This window comes from Ylistrum balloti, unplaced genomic scaffold, assembly GCF_031769215.1.
Source record: "Ylistrum balloti isolate Yb309-2 unplaced genomic scaffold, AGI_CSIRO_Ybal_v1 Utg369656, whole genome shotgun sequence".
Taxonomy (NCBI): Eukaryota; Metazoa; Mollusca; class Bivalvia; order Pectinida; family Pectinidae; genus Ylistrum; species Ylistrum balloti.
In genome coordinates this window covers 826,251-846,480 of record NW_026781909.1, presented here as the reverse complement: position 1 = coordinate 846,480, position 20,230 = coordinate 826,251, and the positions used below count along the sequence as shown (strand labels likewise).

At 36.5% G+C, this 20,230-nt stretch overlaps 1 protein-coding gene across 1 annotated transcript; it reads left to right on the top strand.

Moving 5' to 3' along the window:
* The first annotated feature begins 1,107 nt into the window (after window positions 1–1,107).
* LOC132557515 (cysteine-rich venom protein TEL1-like) lies at window positions 1,108–13,270 on the top strand. Its single transcript, XM_060222013.1, has 9 exons — window positions 1,108–1,243; window positions 1,949–1,962; window positions 2,180–2,290; window positions 3,308–3,398; window positions 4,065–4,216; window positions 8,052–8,146; window positions 9,803–9,888; window positions 11,876–11,974; window positions 13,161–13,270. Exons 1-9 carry the CDS (start codon window positions 1,108–1,110, stop codon window positions 13,268–13,270), a joined length of 894 nt encoding a protein of 297 aa, XP_060077996.1.
* The last annotated feature ends 6,960 nt before the right edge of the window (window positions 13,271–20,230 follow it).

Sequence of the window (20,230 nt, the reverse complement as noted above, 5' to 3'; positions counted from 1 at the left end):
TATAACCTTAATTCTATCACAAACCACAGGAATATTTGTGTAAGGTAGCATATAGCCTTGATTCTGTCACAATCCGCGGGGATATTTGTGTAAGGTAGCATATAACCTTAATGCTAACACAAATCAACAGGTTTAATGTGTAAGGTAGCATATAACTTAATTCTGTCACAATCCGCGGGGATATTTGTGTAAGGAATATTTGTGTAAGGTAGCATATAACCTTAATTCTGTCACAATCCGCGGGGATATTTGTATAAGGTAGCATATAACCTTAATTCTATCACAAACCACAGGAATATTTGTGTAAGGTAGCATATAGCCTTGATTCTGTCACAATCCGCGGGGATATTTGTGTAAGGTAGCATATAACCTTAATGCTATCACAAACCACAGGTATATTTGTGTAAGGTAGCATATAACCTTAATTCTGTCACAATCCGCGGGGATATTTGTATAAGGTAGCATATAACCTTAATTCTGTCACAATCCGCGGGGATATTTGTATAAGGTAGCATATAACCTTAATTCTATCACAAACCACAGGAATATTTGTGTAAGGTAGCATATAACGTTTATTCTCTCACAAACCACAGGAATATTTGTGTAAGGTAGCATATAACGTTTATTCTCTCACAAACCACAGGAATATTTGTGTAAGGTAGCATATAACGTTTATTCTCTCACAAACCACAGGAATATTTGTATAAGGTAGCATATAACCTTAATTCTATCACAAACCACAGGAATATTTGTGTAAGGTAGCATATAGCCTTGATTCTGTCACAATCCGCGGGGATATTTGTATAAGGTAGCATATAACCTTAATTATATCACAAACCACAGGAATATTTGTGTAAGATTGTAAATGTAACCTTTACTTTACCAAGGTTCGCAGAGATTAGTTTAAATTAAAAATTAGTTTCATTTATTTTTTACATATTACTTATCTAACTGCTCGTAATTAAGGGAGATAACTAAATAGTTAGACACTTATATTAGAACCCAATAACCATTTTTATGTTAAATTGACAAAGCGTGATTCGGAAAGAAATGATGCACGTTATTACAATATTTTCATTTCTTAGGTTATTGGAAATTCATATGTCCATGACCATGTGTTCGTCATTGACCTTGCTCTGTGTGACCTTAACCTTAGGCTCTGCCCTGTCGGCGAGTGTTGTTGATTCTGGTTCTAACACTCTGCTCGGTACGGATCAACTCCCGGATTCCCAAGGTGGCAACGGTATGTACGAAATATGCGTTTTCACGGAAAAATCCGAATGACGAAACGGAAAACCCCAAATGGGTGTTGATATTGATATTTCTCTGCAGATTGTTTTTATATATAAAGTTTAACGTATATTATTGATGTAACAATAATTCTTTCTAAGTTTTGTTTCAACATTTCTTTCAACTAGTTTTGCTATTTCTCAGTCGCCACATCGACCACTTTTTCACATTTTCCTCACTCGCCTCATACACTTCAAAATCTAGGCCGGTAGCATTAATGACGAGTTCCAGAAGGACGAAACAGATTTAAAATCTTCCTTTTGTGCAATTTAGAAATCACAGATACTCGTGTTTATTTATTATGGAATTGCTTCACGTGCTTAGAAAGTATATAAGATTTTATTTAAAGCAGCAATAACTTACTTGAAAGAAGAGTGTGTCATTTTGGTTACTACCACAATCTAGATCATCTGACGTTATGTGTTACAACAGCTATCATCAATTATATCAATATTTTGTCTGATTTCAGGATCGTTATGTTTAAATACATATAATACAATGTACTTAATATCAACCTAAATACAAATTGTCATTTGTTAGGAATTTTTTTCTCGTGTTTGTTAAAGTGTAAGTTATACATGTACAGACTTATGATACATATCAAAAGTCCATAAGTAAGTTATCATATTTCATTGTATCTTCTTTTTTATTTTTGTAGATGGAAACTTTAAGGTAATGTTACTTTATTGTTTGGTAGTTGTGATAAATGGTGTGGGTGCCATATTCATAATACATACTATATATATGTGTGATAACTTAAAACTTGTCTACATTTCAACCTAAACAAGACGGATTTCTAAACGACTTAATTGCAATATTATAAAACAAGATTTGAGCTGCAAGTCCTTCTATCTCGTTATTACGACAAGGTAATGTTGTTTATTTTCAGTACCCTGTGCGTAACCCCGGAGTCAGTGATGCGGACAAGAAGGTCATCGTTGACATGCATAACCGCTACAGAAGAATTATAGGCCATGACGCTGCCAACATGATGAAAGTCGTACGTACAGTGTCTGTCTTTGTTATTTATAGTTATAAGTAAGGGTTACGCTGAATTTTAGATACATTTTTCTTTTTTTTTTAATGAAAACTACAATATTCACGGTAGATCGCCCGTAATTAAGGATAGGTTTCGCTGAATCTCAGATATCATTTTTTGTTTTAGATTTTGTTTTTCTGAAAACAACAATATTCACGATAGATTTACCGAATATATGGACGTATCAAGTGAAAGAACGAATGTAATAAGGACAGATTTCGCTGAATTTTTAGATATTTTTTACTGAAGACTACAATACTCACGATGGATCGCCTGTAAATATGGACGTATCAAGTATCAAATGTATTTGTGTATATAACGTTACAGTTAGTTCATTCACTCGTGTTGGTATGTCGTATTTATTAAGGGTGGGTAGAGGTAGAAGATTTTTAATTCTTTAATCCATATTCAGCATTACTTCACTGTTTTAAATTATAAATCTAGACACAATAAAATCTGATATATGTTTTCATGGAAAAGGGAAGCTGAAAATAGCACGGAAGCACTTTTTCATCAATATCAGTTAATGGTTTTTCAGCAAAACGTTTGAAGTTAGCTTTTTGATAGTGACTGATGATAATCTGTGATAAAATGAATATAAAATTAACTTTCGGTTTGTTTTGATTATCGGTGGATAACTACAATTGATTTAGTGTTAACTACTAACTGTCGAGTTATATCAAACTTTACGGAGTTCTACTTCCTGGAAACTATTCTTATTAATGTATAATAACAATGATCGTACAAAGGTTATTTAGTCAATTGCAACGGTAACTGTAAAATGTATTTCTGTAAACAAGACAGCAATATAATTTTGAAGTTTACAGACAAAATTTTTAAACTGGGAAGATGTGTTTAAATCTTATTTTTTTCCCTCCGTATGTTTTCTTTCCAACTTATGTTATAATGTGGAATTACAATGCTACTGCATTCTCCCGCCTGTAATACGTTAATGTAAAAATTCATTTTTTTCTTCAGAGTTGGGACGATGACATTGCCCGATCTGCCCAAAAACATGCAGAAACATGCAGCTTTCATCACGATCCGCTAGCTAATCGGTGGATTAGTGGTGAGTACATGTCATATCTTCGGTCATCTTAAGGAATGAGCTTGGTAGAAATAGACATTTTCAGATATTCAAATATCAATATAGGAGTCATTAATTCAGAAATAATTAGAGAAAACAAAGTGAATCTTGGAAGAATTTTTTTTTTTTTTTCATTTTTGTCATTAGAAATAAACATCCATCATTAAATATTCTGCTACAATGTTCGTGTTGGTTTTCGAGGTTATCTCCCCTTAATCATAGTTCCGATAGTTGTGTTTTCATTATCAGTTTTTTATTTCAAGTTTTGTGTTTTTTTGTAATAGATCGTAAATCTAATTTTGCGCAAAGTTAAAATTTAGAAAGAACACATAAATGACACCCTAACCCACTCATCGTTTACAGAACATTTGTTCGTTTATTGATGTAGGATACTTTGTGAAGAGAATGTGATAACATAGAAATCATAGAGCATCGAGATATATTAGTGTCCATAATACATGTTTGTTAGTTTCCATGGTAAAACTGCTATTTTTATTGCTATGAAGAAAGTTTCGCTTTTATCATGGCGCATTACATGATGTAAATGTATTTCCGGTTCCTTTAGGTTTACCAGGGGTATATGTAATGTATTTCCGGTTCCTTTAGGTTTACCTGGGGTATATGTAATGTATTTACGATTCATTTAAGGTTTACCCGGGGTGTACATTGGACAGAACATGTGTGCCGGAAACCAGGACTGGCAGGAATGTATTGATGCTTGGTATAAGGAGAAAGACAACTACCAATACGGAGAGGGCGCGAAAACTTTGTCATGGAATGAAATAGGTCACTATACTCAGGTACTGTATTATACAGGTATTTTCTGTATGTACTAATTAACATATACAGACCAGAAATAAAGAGACGGATTTTGTATAGAATGAAAAGTTATGAACCATGGCAAAGTCATTTAGAGCGAGCATAGTATTATCACTAAGGTATTTCAAGATGATTTAATTTTGGTAAACAAATGTGACAAAATCTTTTGTATTTATTGTTGTATTGATTAAATATGTTAAATAATAATTATATTTTTATTAAACCTAATGTTTAAGAAACGCTTTCTTCCTTGAATATTGTATTTATTGTGTTCCTAACCAGTTCATGCTGTTCGGTGTTTTCTACTTTTTCCTTTCGGACAATCTCTGTAGGATATAAATTGCTTAGTCTCGTTCAGCCAAACCCTTGTTGTCTGCTCAAGTGATTGAGCGTCTAGGTGACTGAGTCTGTTTCATATGTCCGCCATGTTGCTATTCGCCGTTAGTGCATAGCATTACATATATTTCCACTTACGTCTCACAGTTTCATGACTGATAGTAGGCGTGAAAATTTTCACTTTTTTCTTCGCATGTGTTACACCAAGGGCTTGCTTTACAAGCGGCCCCAGCTGGGCAATAGTGCCTAGAGCAGATCGACCTCGAATTTACGGTCCATTTTCTAAATGCTTCCTAAATGCCATAATAACACGTACTACCAGCTGTTTTTAATCAAGTTTTTTGACTTTATCGATTTTCGGAATGTATCGTATCTAATGATTGGCTTTCTCTCTGCAATAGTGACCATCCCCTTTGTATTTAGGTACCTATATATCGCACATAGTTTGGCATAGACTAATAAAGAACTGACAACACAAGTACGGAAATTTCCTGTAGAATGTGTTGTATCTACAAAGCTACTCACATTAGTTGCATTAGAAAATCGTGTTGTATTCGCAAAGATCCTCACATTAAAGATCGCGATGTACCCACAAAGATCTTCACATTGCAGCGCGTCAGAAGATCCTGACAGACGCCGCCTGTGAAGATCATGCTGTATCCACTAAGGTCCTTACAAAGGTGACCTTAGAATTGTATCAACTAAGAACATAACAGAGGATGTTGAGGGGTAGAGGATGTTGAGGAGTAGAGGATGTTGTGGGGTAGAGGATATTGAGGAGTAGAGGATGTTGTGGGGTAGAGGATGTTGAGGAATAGAGGATGTTGTGGGGTAGAGCATGTTGAGGAGTAGAGGATGTTGAGAAGTAGAAGATGTTGTGAGGTAGAGGATGTTGTGAGGTAGAGGATGTTGCGGAGTAGAGGGTGTTGTGGGGTAGAGGATGTTGAGGAGTAGAGGATGTTGAAGAGTAGAGGATGTTGTGGGGTAGAGGATGTTGTGAGGTAGAGCAAGTTGAGGGGTAGAGGATGCTGAGGAGTAGAGGATGTTGTGGGGTAGAGGATGTTGAGGAGGAGAGGATGTTGTGGGGTAGAGCATGTTGAGGAGTAGAGGATGTTGTGGGGTAGAGGATGTTGTGGGGTAGAGGATGTTGTGGGGTAGAGGATGTTGTGGGGTAGAGGATGTTGAGGAGTAGGGGATGTTGTGGGGTAGAGGATGTTGTGGGGTAGAGCATGTTGAGGAGTAGAGGATGTTGTGGGGTAGAGGATGTTGAGGAGTAAAACATGTTGACGAGTAGAGGATGTTGTGGGGTAGAGGATGTTGTGAGGTAGAGCATGTTGAGGAGTAGAGGATGTTGTGGGGTAGAGGATGTTGAGGAATAGAGGATGTTATGGGGTAGAGGATGTTGTGGTGTAGAGCATGTTGACGAGTAGAGGATGTTGTGGGGTAGAGGATGTTATGGGGTAGAGGATGTTGTGAGGTAGAGGATGTTGTGGGGCAGAGGATGTTGAGGAGAAGAGGATGTTGTGGGGTAAAGCATGTTTAGGAGTAGAGAATGTGGGGCAGAGGATGTTGAGGAGTAGGGGATGTTGTGGGGTAGAGGATGTTGTGGGGCAGAGGATGTTGTGGGATAGAGGAAGTTGAGGGGTAGAGGATGTTGAGGGGTAGATGATGTTGTGGGGCAGAGGATGTTGTGGGGTAGAGGATGTTGTGGGGCAGAGGATGTTGTGGGGCAGAGGATGTTGAAGAGTAGGGGATGTTGTGGGGTAGAGGATGTTGTGGGGTAGAGGATGTAGAGGATGTTGTGGGATAGAGGAAGTTGAGGGGTAGGGGATGTTGAGGGGTAGATGATGTTGAGGAGTAGAGGTAGAAAAACGCTTTGTAATAATTAAGGAAATTTGTTGTTTGAATATATCCATACGTTCACAACAATTTTTGTATCAGGTCTTTTACTCGAATTTCGGCTACAAATGAACTTATTGTTGTAGATGTGGTTGATCTTGTTCACAACCAAATTGTTTATGTTTTTTAAGATAATAGACCTTTTTTTATCATGAAGTAAAACATAAATGAAAATTTCAGACCAAAGTTCGCGATATAGAGAGATTATGTCTGATTACACTATAGATATTTATACATAAACTGTTCGTTCGAGATGTACTTAACGTTTTAATCCGAAAACCATTTTTTTATTGCCGACTTAGATACTTCATTTGGATAAATTATATTCATTTTCGTAATGGAAAAAAATCTTTAATAAATGTCGTAGTTTTCAACTTCGATAGTATTTATTTGTTTTATCATTCACGGATAAAAGTAAACAAAGAACAAAGATGTAGATAGAAATTTGAAGAAATTTGGATCGATTTTTCTGAGTGTTACGCAATGCGACACATTCAATACGAGTTCCCGTTTACGGTCGGGGATTAGAGTTTATCACTTATCGTTCCGTAAGAAACATGCTGATGTGTAATTTTCCTCTTTAAGAGAAACAAAGACTATTTATCGAGATAATCGTTAATATGTAAGTGCCATACTTTCGATTTGTCAGGCGGGAAATGAGGCAAAACTTTATAACTGATATACGTGGAAGTCAGTTTGGTGTAAGAGATGACCGCAGACGCAACTCCGTCCAGATTTAATCACCCAAAACTGCCGACTGTACTATACATCATCAACACTGATCGAACACATTGCGCGCTAACGTGAACAATTCTCGCACCTCGCGACTCGCGCTTTCTTGGTTTCCGGGGAGTAATTACTCCCCTATGATCTTCTCCCCTTATCTGTCGTCCTTTCTGTCCTTGGCAATGACGCCTCTAGATTTCTGATCGTATTTGTTGCCGGAAACATCAACAACCTATACCTTCTAAGCGATTAATAAAGATTAATTGAAACACATATGTTGTTAACGCTAGAGCTCGGCGGATTTCTCAGATCACGGCGAAGTAACATTTGGCGGTAATGAGGCTCAATTTGACAGCTCTGTCTGGTTTAATGTAAAAAGTAACCACTGTTAGCAATACTGGTCGGTAATGACAAACCAGATGGCGTGTTTCAACTGTACTTTTGAGACAATTTATGGGTTAGGTAACGGCTAGACAAAGTGATTAAGCATCAGCGGTCATGTATGAGTTTCTATGGAATATATCTTACTGAGATCACACCCAATCCCCACAAAAGGAGAAATTTAGTTTTAACGAAATGGTTCTAGAGCAATAATCAAGAAACGTATATAAAATATATAAATCTGTACCGCAAACTATTTATATGAGGTAACTGACAAATTGACAATCCATATTTCCAATGATGACCATTGAATGTCAAAAGGGTAACATTTTTACCAAATATTGATCTACGCCCCCTCCCACCCCCTAAAAAAAAAAAAAAGAAAAAGAAACAGGGTAGAGCCATATTCACTCGGATGATTACAATCACCTTATACTCCCGATTTAAACATATTGATGATAATCGTTTTCCTAGCTTGCTACCTGGCATGTTTCTCGTATTGGCTGTGGATACGCCGAGTGTGAGGGAAGGAAGGACCGGACGTCTTTTGTTTGTAACTACGCGTATGGGTAAGTAAACAAGAACCTTAAACACCCAAGGGTTCCGCGGTCGATATGTAAAAAGGGATTACATCGAGAGCTGGGTACTAAGGTCAAGACACAGTCTTTAATATAGATATAAGATAAAGGTTCATGGTTAAAGGACGTACTTAAATATAGATATCTGATGAAGGTCCATGGTTAAAGACGTATAATATTGTAACTGGAACCCTTTGTTTTGGAAAATGACTGTCACGTCTATGTAGTCAATGTTTCGTGATACATCATGAAATATGTCCCTTTTTTGCTTCACCTGAAAGGTTTATGTCGTAAATGTCGCTTCCTTATCATTACTTCCAGTAAACAATGACAGTTTTCCTGTGACAGCCAAATGTCGCTTCCTTATCATTACTTCCTGTAAACAATGCCATTTTGCCTGTTACAGCCAAATGTCGCTTCCTTATCATTACTTCCTGTAAACAATGCCATTTTGCCTGGTACAGCCAAATGTCGCTTCCTTATCATTACTTCCTGTAAACAATGACAGTTTTCCTGTTACAGCCAAATGTCGCTTCCTTATCATTACTTATTACTTCCTGTAAACATTGCCATTTTTCCTGTTACAGCCAAATGTCGCTTCCTTATCATTACTTATTACTTCCTGTAAACATTGCCATTTTTCCTGTTACAGCCAAATGTCGCTTCCTTATCATTACTTCCTGTAAACAATGACAGTTATCCTGTTACAGCCAAATGTCGCTTCCTTATCATTACTTCCTGTAAACAATGCCATTTTTCCTGTTACAGCCAAATGTCGCTTCCTTATCATTACTTCCTGTAAAAACAATGACAGTTTTCCTGTTACAGCCAAATGTCGCTTCCTTATCATTACTTCCAGTAAACAATGACAGTTTTCCTGTTACAGCCAAATGTCGCTTCCTTATCATTACTTCCTGTAAACATTGACAGTTTTCCTGTTACAGCCAAATGTCGCTTCCTTATCATTACTTATTACTTCCTGTAAACATTGCCATTTTTCCTGTTACAGCCAAATGTCGCTTCCTTATCATTACTTCCTGTAAACAATGCCATTTTTCCTGTTACAGCCAAATGTCGCTTCCTTATCATTACTTCCTGTAAACAATGACAGTTTTCCTGTTACAGCCAAATGTCGCTTCCTTATCATTACTTCCTGTAAACAATGACAGTTTTCCTGTTACAGCCAAATGTCGCTTCCTTATCATTACTTCCTGTAAACAATGACAGTTTTCCTGTTACAGCCAAATGTCGCTTCCTTATCATTACTTCCTGTAAACAATGCCATTTTGCCTGTTACAGCCAAATGTCGCTTCCTTATCATTACTTCCTGTAAACAATGACAGTTTTCCTGTTACAGCCAAATGTCGCTTCCTTATCATTTGTTCCTGTAAACAATGACAGTTTTCCTGTTACAGCCAAATGTCGCTTCCTTATCATTACTTCCTGTAAACAATGACAGTTTTCCTGTTACAGCCAAATGTCGCTTCCATATCATTACTTCCTGTAAACAATGACAGTTTTCCTGTTACAGCCAAATGTCGCTTCCATATCATTACTTCCTGTAAACAATGACAGTTTTCCTGTTACAGCCAAATGTCGCTTCCTTATCATTACTTCCTGTAAGCAATCCCAGTTTTCCTGTTACAGCCAGTTTTATGACGATGTTCTTCGCCCATTCCTGAACGGAACTTCATGTGGCGCGTGTCCAAACACATGTGATAATGGATTATGTGGTAAGTTGAGAGAAAATGAAAGTGTTAGTTGCATGCATGGGATTTTCTTTTCAAATTTGTTAGTGGGATTTAGAACATATGTAAAACATGATTTCCGTATATCATATGGTCGGGGTGCGCAATCGTCATACCCGATTGGACATGGGTTCTATTAGGGTCCCTGATACTGTGGTTTCCTTCCACAACATGTCCTTAGCGTCCAGACCCACAAGAGTCATACTAAATGTAAAGGGTAACATGGAGCAACAGGTGTTCACGTTGTTGTTTTCCCGGGACTGTTCAGTACAGTAACAACGAACAAAATATTGACAAGTAAATATAATCTTAATTCAGAGTAGATTTCGATGAAAAAAGAAGAAAATATGAACAAAAGAAAGATAAACATGGACTACATGGAAAAAAGTACGAAGACAATTAGACCAGGTGTTCCAGAAGGATGACAGTCATAGACAACACCCGTCATATAAATCTTGCTTGGTCCAGTGAAGATAGTATTTCTATGATGGGGACAACTTCACAAATATATATTTTCATGTCAAAGTTTCTCACTAACACAACAACTGACAACATTTTAATTCACATTTAAATATTTCATTTATCATTGCAACTAGAACCACCATTGTCAGAATATTCCTGCCAAGTTTTTTACTGTATTTGGCAGTGATGTTTTATAGCACGTGCGGTAATTCGTCAGAATCCCTTTCTGAGCTTACTTAAAAAATAAATTTAATAATATAAATAACTGTTGTAATTACTTATTTCATATGTTGTAATAAACAAATTTATTTAACGAAATTCATAAAATCGCTGTCATATCCCTTGACGTTGAGAACTATATTTCTGCACAGAAAAATTATTTTGGTGTACGTCTTTAAACAAAATTCAGCGTAATGTCAGGTAAACACAGATTTAACAACAAAAATGTTGAAGTTTTGATGGTCTGATTTTGAATAATTGTTTCTGGATAAATAGAATTCATGGCCAATGTCTTAAATATAAGCTGCACTATGGCGAGGTAAAGGAAGATAAAAGTAGCTCTCCACTTTTGTCTTTGGTTTAAACCATATTTCTTATTCAGTATCCAACAGTACAACACATACATATGGTACTTATAGGATGAGAAAACAAGCTGAGTGCTTACATTGATTCCTTTCCCAAGTACGTGTAAAAGCGAATGAATCTTCAGAGCTGCAAGCACCTTACTTGTCTTTCTTCACACTCGCCAAAATACAGCTTATATTTTCAGAAACAAACATGTATTCTCGCTATATGTGTTATATATGATGATCTAGAACCACCTAAGCACCATATTTATGTTACAATATTGATGTTTATAAGAAAACACCTCGACACTTACTTCCATCACGTCAGGTTTTATTGTAAATAATTTTGCAGTACATACACTTCTGTAACAACTAGAGTTATAAAACTAGCATTGCTTTGTACAATTTCTGATGCAGCAGTACACGGCTTGTCGATATAAATTCTAATTTCTCACTAACTTTCTTTAGTCTGGAGCATACGGAATCTATTATACATACGATCAACTCTTATTGTGACATGTACACTTTAATGTATACGTAAATATATGTGTCTGTAAAAAAGTCGAAACGAACGGAAGGAACCATCAATTCTAATGCTGGCTGAAGTTCGTAATGTTCTTTTCAAGATTGCAAAGAATGTCGAATCCCTCTTTGATTCCAGTCAGTCATGAAAGATCACATCTTAGCATGTACATGAACAAAACACTCAATATGCTAGCTGGGATTGAATTCAGAATTTTCTCACACAAAATGTTTTTTGTACTCCAGTATTTCCTTCACATTCTACACACACACTGGACGGTCTTCTGAAATTCTGAAGTCATCGATCAGATACATAAAACTATATATTTAAAACGTGGGAGATTTGTTGTCATCGGAAGTGATTAAGTAATAAAACCTTCTACTTTCCAGTTTTAATATATTACTGATATACAAAATTTCAGATTGTGGTGGAAAGATTTGCAACAATTTTGGAACATTGGATTTGAACACGTGTACATGCTCGTGCCTGAAGTTTTACACTGGTGACACGTGTCAGACTAGTAAGTCAGACCCCTGGAGGATTTATAGAAAATAGGATTGAAACGACATTAAATTTAAATTTTCGATACAGAAATATTTTTTAAAGAATTTGTACACTTTTGATAAAACTATTAAATATTACACGTGAGAAAGGCGAATAATGGAAAATATTTGATTTCAGAAGATAATAGAACATATCTGCTTTCAATAAGGCGAAAGTTTACGATAGTCGAAATCTGAGATTTCCAAAAGATCTGGAACATGCCATGATCAGGAATCACCACTAACTGTACCTTGTAATATCTGTAGAGTCTTTTGTTATAAGGAGGATTTAGACTACCTTAAGATATCTTAAACATAATGATATTATATCCGTTTCATTTTTAGATATGATAACATATTCAGATCTACGTCTTATCATATGACCCTGTGGCATGCTATACAAGTATAGAATTAACACGTAACTAACATTACATATGATTAATGTTTGACAATATTTTGGAACAAGATTTCTATATTTTTTTATTTATGCCAATTTTTGTTTACCGAAAAACTTTAAAAAAACATCCTCACAATTACAGATTTCACATTTTTACCAGTAGTTTTTCAAAAGTGTGTGTAGCAAACATCAGAAAGATCATTGACATAGATACAAATGAGAGGCAAATATTGCCATTAAGAATCATGGACAACAATAAACAATTTCTAAAGTCATACAACGTCTGTAATAGTAATAAAATTGAATATCGGTTATTTCAACAAAGGTAAATCAAACATCCATAAAACGGAATTTAAACATGTATATATAATTGGTGTTTTGCTATAGAAAATAAGAAGATAATATGAACGGATCGGATGTTGCAACCTAGAAATAGGAAAGTTTAGATCGCGATTGGAGACAACATAAATGTACTGCATCTTATTTCATTGTCGAAAATTGTTAAACGCATCTGTATAGTGTTACGCCAAGATGTTCTAAAAACTTGCTGTACTTGTGTCTTTATAAAGATTATAAAAACAACTGATTGAATAGTTTCTTTTATTCTGTTAAATCATGTATTTGTTTAAAGGAGTGAATAGCATTTTACATAAATCAAGCTTAAGTCATAAGCTGCAGTCTAGATAATGACTATGCGAACAGGAATTTTGATTGACTTTGTATGTTCAAGAAGATAAATACATTTCTTTCTTTTTTTCTCCTCTCAGCTTTGTGCAGTGTGACTGAACATACGTCGTGCTCACGTCACGCCAAAGACGAATGTACCAACGGTGTCAACATCGCGGCATTGTGTCCTCATCACTGCGGCCGTTGCTAAGCAGTATGCACTTCCGGTCCTGTTTTGTTGTCTCCGGTCACCTGACATTAGTAACCAGTAGCTGTATAGTTTGTTTATTGATGTGATAACGACGTGAAGTATCACAAACTGATTCGTCGAACTTTTGATTCCGCCATTGTTTTTACCAGCGTTCATAAACATTTCTCTATCGCATGTCTGTGATATGTTATTCGGGTAGTATATTTTTCATTCTTTGACTCAGGTTATTGCAGGGTTACCTGGTAACGGGCATTATCTAAGTAGTCATGCAATGTTATTTAAAACTGATTTTATTTCGACAATATATACATGCACTAAGAAATCCTGAATGAAAAAACGATCATTATAGAAAGGAATTTTATTTTGTATATCATTAAACGCATATTACAAAACCATTTGTGTGGGTTTTTTGGTTATAAAACGTCATATACGATCCGATTCAGTATTATCAACACAGTATTCCGATACTTATGATATATCAACAATATTAATTCCAACTCTCCATCTTGTTCACACTGGACCATACTGGACCACACTGGACACTGAAAAAACGCGGTTATGTCTCTCTTCAGCAAAATCAACACGAGAGTGTTTGCCGCCTGCCACTTCTCGTGTAGCATATGATTACACGTGATTAGGTCATGTCAGATGAGATTAAACAACAATGACGTGTCAAGTTAAGGGACATGTTTCCACAACAATGACGTGTTAAGTTAATGAATCTATTTCCTCAACACCGACGTGTAAAGTTGAGGGACATGTTTCCACAACAACGACGTGTAAAGTTAAGGGACATGTTTCCACAACAACGACGTGTAAAGTTAAGGGACATGTTTCCACAACAACGATTTGTAAAGTTAAGGGACATGTTTCCACAACAATGACGTGTTAAGTTAAGGGATCTGTTTCCTCAACACCGGCGTGTAAAGTTGAGGGACATGTTTCCACAACAATGACGTGTAAATTTAAGGGATATGTTTCCTCCACAATGACATGTAAAGTTAAGGGATTTTGGACTTACAAATAACAGTATTATCATAACATTATCCCCTTCTGTGGAGGGAACTCTTTATGTCGATGACTTCATGATGTGCTATCGATCTTAGCATATGAATCCCATCGAAAGACAACTACAACAGTGTTTGAATCGACTACAAATTTGGGCAGATGAAAATGGATTTAAGTTTTCACAATCGGAAACAGTTTACATGCATTTTTGTGAAAAGCGGAAACAACACGAAATCTATCTCTTTGTGGTGTACCCATTCCGGTTGTTGAGCAAACCAAATTCTTATGTGTAATATTCAATAGGAAATTATCGTTCCTACCACATATATAATACTTTAAAGCCAAATGCGTTAAGGCACTGAATATCCTAAAGATGGTGTCCCATACAAGTTGGGGAGCTGATAGAAAAGTTTTGCTAAGACTTTATAGAGTTCTCATTAGATCAAATTTAGACTACGGTGCCACTGTGTATGGATCTGCTAGACCTTTACATATCAAATTATTGGATACTGTTCATCACCAAGGTCTGAGGCTTTAAGACCACACCTACAGCAAGCCTCTATGTAGAGGCTAACGAACCATCACTATACAGCCGTCGGAATAAATTGGCTTTGCAATACACCATTCAGCTAAAGTTAAATCCTACAAATCCTGCTTTTTCATTTATATTTGATTCAAAATATAAAATCTTGTTTCAAACAAACCAAAGACTATTCCGTCATTCGGTATTCTGATTACCGCTCTTTTGCAAAACACAAATATTGATATTGACTAAACTCAGTCATTTGGAACGAAAGAAATTCCACACTGGCACTTGAATAACCTGAAGCTGACCTTTCACTTAATGAAATGGTTAAATCAGACACTGACAGTTGCACATACCGTTCATGATTCTGGAAATTGCAGTTAAAAAATATATATAATTCCTACATTTATATACTGATGGTTCAAAAGATAATAATGAGGTTATCGCAGCCATGGTCACACAAGATGAAGCCTATGGTTGCCTGCTACCGAACAACGCCTCAATATTATCGGCGGAAGCGCGAGAAATTTACCTCGCCCTTTAATATATTCAAACAAACAAAATAATGAGAGCTGTTATCCATTCAGACTCTCTTTCTGCACTACAAAGTCTTAGCAATAGAAATATCGAATATGTTTTCCTTCGTAATACATTAATACTATATCATGAACTTGCCTTTCACTTTCCTATTGCTTTTTGCTTGGTTCCTGGGCACATGGGAATACCAGGCAATGACAAAGTAATGCTTAATAGCTCAGTGGCAGGAAGAATGGAATCAATATACCAATAATAAACTGGACTCCGTAAAATCTATCATCAGTGAATGGTCTGCATGCTATAGAGACAACACCCAAATGAAGTTGTCCTTGCCCGTCTTTGGATGGGCCATACATATCTTACGCATTCATATATGTTGAAAGGTTAAGATAATCCTCTGTGCGGAAGATGTGATGAGCCATTCACCGTTAAACTTTTTTATTGGACTGCATCGACCTTCTGTCTACTCGAAACATTTTTCGTCTGAAGACCCTTTTTGAAACTGTTGAGATATATACAATTCAATGTTATCTGAAAGATGTTGGTCGTTATTATCGACTATGATTTACCATTTAAATTTTTCAGCATTTACCTTTTAGTTTGTTTGATGTTATTTCCTTTTTGGATCGCTGTATGTTACACTGGTTAATGACCCTAATGACCTTTTATGTGCTAACGGGCCGTTAAGACTGTAATAATGATAATAAATAATCATTCTGTGGATCACAACATACCATTCAGCCTATTGAAACATAACATAAATCTGTACACGATAGTAGTGCCAAATTGCTGAGAATTCTTAGAGGAAGTTCTCAATAAAAGCATGGTTAACATAAAACTAAAATCCAATACCTATATAAAGACATATAATATCTTACACAAATACTCCTTTTGTTTGTATGAATGTAGATTGACACATATTCACACCTACGCAGATACATACCTCAGCATTACACATGGTGATACTAGCGACACTTCAGCAATAACTTACTTTGGTACGATGTACAGTACAGGCAGCGACTCCGTGATAATTAAATTTTCATTTTGTAGCCACTATACAATGGAGAATGTGTAATATGTATCTGGAAATGTTTTTTCTAAACATTTAAATATTTGAGTAGTTGTTTCTAATTAAGCGACCTATATTTGTGTGATTGTTGTCTAATTAAGCGACCTATATGTGCGTGATTGTTGTCTAATTAAGCGACCTATATGTGCGTGATTGTTGTCTAATTAAGCGACCTATATGTGCGTGATTGTTGTCTAATTAAGCGACCTATATTTGTGTGCGAGATTGTTGTCTAATTAAGCGACCTATATTTGTGTGCGTGATTGTTGTCTAATTAAGCGACCTATATGTGCGTGATAGTTGTCTAATTAAGCGACCTATATTTGTGTGCATGTTGTCTAATTAAGCGACCTATATTTGTGTGGTTGTTGTCTAATTAAGCGACCTATATTTGTGTGGTTGTTGTCTAATTAAGCGACCTATATTTGTGTGCGTGTTGTCTAATTAAGCGACCTATATTTGTGTGGTTGTTGTCTAATTAAGCGACCTATATTTGTGTGGTTGTTGTCTAATTAAGCGACCTATATTTGTGTGGTTGTTGTCTAATTAAGCGACCTACATCTATGTGGTTGTTGTCTAATTAAGCGATCTATATTTGTGTGCATGTTGTCTAATTAAGCGACATATATGTGCGTGATTGTTGTCTAATTAAGCGACCTATATTTGTGTGCATGTTGTGTAATTAAGCGACCTACATTTGTGTGCTTGTCTAATTAAGCGACCTATATTTGTGTGCATGTTGTCTAATTAAGCGACCTATATTTGTGTGCATGTTGTCTAATTAAGCGACCTATATTTGTGTGCATGTCTCATTCAGCGACCTATATCTATGTGGTTGTTGTCTAATTAAGCGACCTATATCTATGTGGTTGTTGTCTAATTAAGCGACCTATATTTGTGTGCTTGTTGTCTAATTAAGCGACCTATATTTGTGTGCATGTTGTCTAATTAAGCGACCTATATTTGTGTGCATGTTGTCTAATTAAGCGACCTATATTTGTGTGCATGTTGTGTAATTAAGCGACCTATATTTGTGTGCTTGTTTAATTAAGCGACCTATATTTGTGGTTGTTGTCTATGCTAATTAAGCGACCTATTTTGTGTTGTTGTCAATGTCAGCGAACTATATTTGTATGGTTGTTGTCACTATATTTGTGTGGTTGTTGTCTAATTAAGCGACCTATATCTATGTGGTTGTTGTCTAATTAAGCGACCTATATCTATGTGGTTGTTGTCTAATTAAGCGACCTATATTTGTGTGGTTGTTGTCTAATTAAGCGACCTATATCTATGTGGTTGTTGTATTTATTTGCATGGTTGTTTAATTACATTGTGTTGTTATAACTATGATTGCACATTATTTCTGTGTATCTAACGCAGTGCTATCATTTGCTTCCTCTTAGCAAATGTCTTCCCATAGACCGCGTTAAGAAAGCTAATCTGTAACAGCAAACACATCCATGTTACACTCTTTCATTGCTACTAACACATTTTCAGTGCCGCGTTGTCTCTTGAATTCCCCATCTAGACTGTCGACAGATCTCTGAATGCCTGTTATCAATTTCGGACCTTGGAAATGTATGTGACTTCAGTCCAAGTCCTTAAAAGGAGTTGAAATATGATTTATCCACGAATTCTGCGATCATGTCAACTTCCTTTATCTGTGGCAGTCTCCGTAAAAATATCCCCGGTATCACTTCTCGGATTCTTAAATAAAAAGTTTTAATTAGAATGACCACCAATCACCAATGGTTCTATTTTACATTCATTGATCAGATATTTTATTCATCTTATTGTTTACACAAGCAATAATACTCGGAGTAATAAGTTTCTTCTATTTATCAAAATATTTACTGCAGTCCTTCAGAATGTCTGCGGCGCTGACAAGTCGTAGATTGTACAATAGCACCTTTTAATACAAATAAAGTGATATACAGCATCGTACAGGTGTTCAGTCCTTCTAGGACTCGTCAGTGATACTACATCATACAGCTGTTTAGTCCTTCTAGGACTCGTCAGTGATACTACATCATACAGGTGTTCAGTCCTTCTAGGACTCGTCAGTGATACTACATCATACAGCTGTTTAGTCCTTTTAGGACTCGTCAGTGATGCTACATCATACAGCTGTTTCGTCCTTCTCGGACTCGTCAGTGATGCTACATCATACAGCTGTTTCGTCCTTGTAGGACTTGTCAGTGATGCTACATCATACAGCTGTCTCGTCCTTCTCGGACTTGTCAGTGATGCTACATCATACAGCTGTTTCGTCCTTCTAGAACTTGTCAATGATGCTATATCTTACAGCTGTCTCGTCCTTGTAGGACTTGTCAGTGATGCTACATCATACAGCTGTTTCCTTCTTCTAGAACTTGTCAATGATGCTACATCATACAGCTGTTTCGTCCTTCTAGAACTATGCTGCATCATACAGATGTTTCGTCCTTCTAGGACTCGTCAGTGATGCTACATCATACAGCTGTTTCGTCCTTGTAGGACTTGTCAGTGATGCTACATCATACAGCTGTTTCGTCCTTCTAGGACTCGTCAGTGATGCTGCATCATACAGATGTTTCGTCCTTCTAGGACTCGTCAGTGATGCTACATCATACAGCTGTTTCGTCCTTCTAGGACTCGTCAGTGATGCTACATCATACAGCTGTTTCGTCCTTCTAGGACTCGTCAGTGATACTACATCATACAGGTGTTTCGTTATTCTAGAACTTGTCAGTGATGCTACATCATACAGCTGTTTTATCCTTTTAGGACTCGTCAGTGATGTGATATCATACAGCTGTTTCGTCCTTCTAGGACTCGTCAGTGATGCTGCATCATACAGATGTTTCGTCCTTCTAGGACTCGTCAGTGATGCTACATCATACAGCTGTTTCGTTCTTCTAGGACTCGTCAGTGATGCTACATCATACAGCTGTTTCGTCCTTCTAGGACTCGTCAGTGATGCTAAAGCCATATATTCTGAGGCCTAGGAGGTGACTTGGGGAAATCCAAAGTCATCTAATTCTTATTAGTATTGAAATGTGATTATTTGGAGTATCTTCAATACACAGCAGCAGTTATGTTATTAGTAGATGATTTCAAATCAAGATGTCCACGGGATCTGACTGATTTCTGCATACATCAGTCCAAATAATTCCACGAAGAACATTAATAGAACATATCACCCCCTTTGGGGTGAGATAGGGGAATCTCAACCCGAGGGGGGTTATTAAGTTGTCAAACACGAGGCTTGCCGAGGGTTGAGATCCCCTGTCTCGTCCCAAAGGGGGTGATTATTATTTTTCTCTTACCCTGTTCCCCCGCTGATTGTAATATACGAAATAGAATGTTTGTAAACAAAAACTCGTAGACAACGTATGAATATAGTGACGAGACTGTCTCAACCGCGTCACGCTTAATTGTAATACCCCGCACAAAATATGATTCCTATTAACGGTACAGTAATACATAAAAAGGCATAATATTAATGATAAAAAAAACCAATTTTAATGTGAAAGTATGAATGAGATGACTTCAATATATACACAAAATCAACACATATTATTAAATCGTTATTTTACAATGACGTCATGTGTATGTCAAGTTCCACTTCCGGGTCAAGATAGTGACGTCACATTATTGTTGAGAACGCGCAAGGAGCGCGTGTAGCTTGTCTCAACCCTAGGGTGAGCTAGAAAAATCTCACACCGGTAAAAACTGTGGATATCCCTGTCCGGGGTGAGAGAAAGCATGGTCTCTGCAGATGAACTTGGTGATATGACCTAGCTCTCTATGAGTAGGTTGTCTCTGTGAGTCCACACCT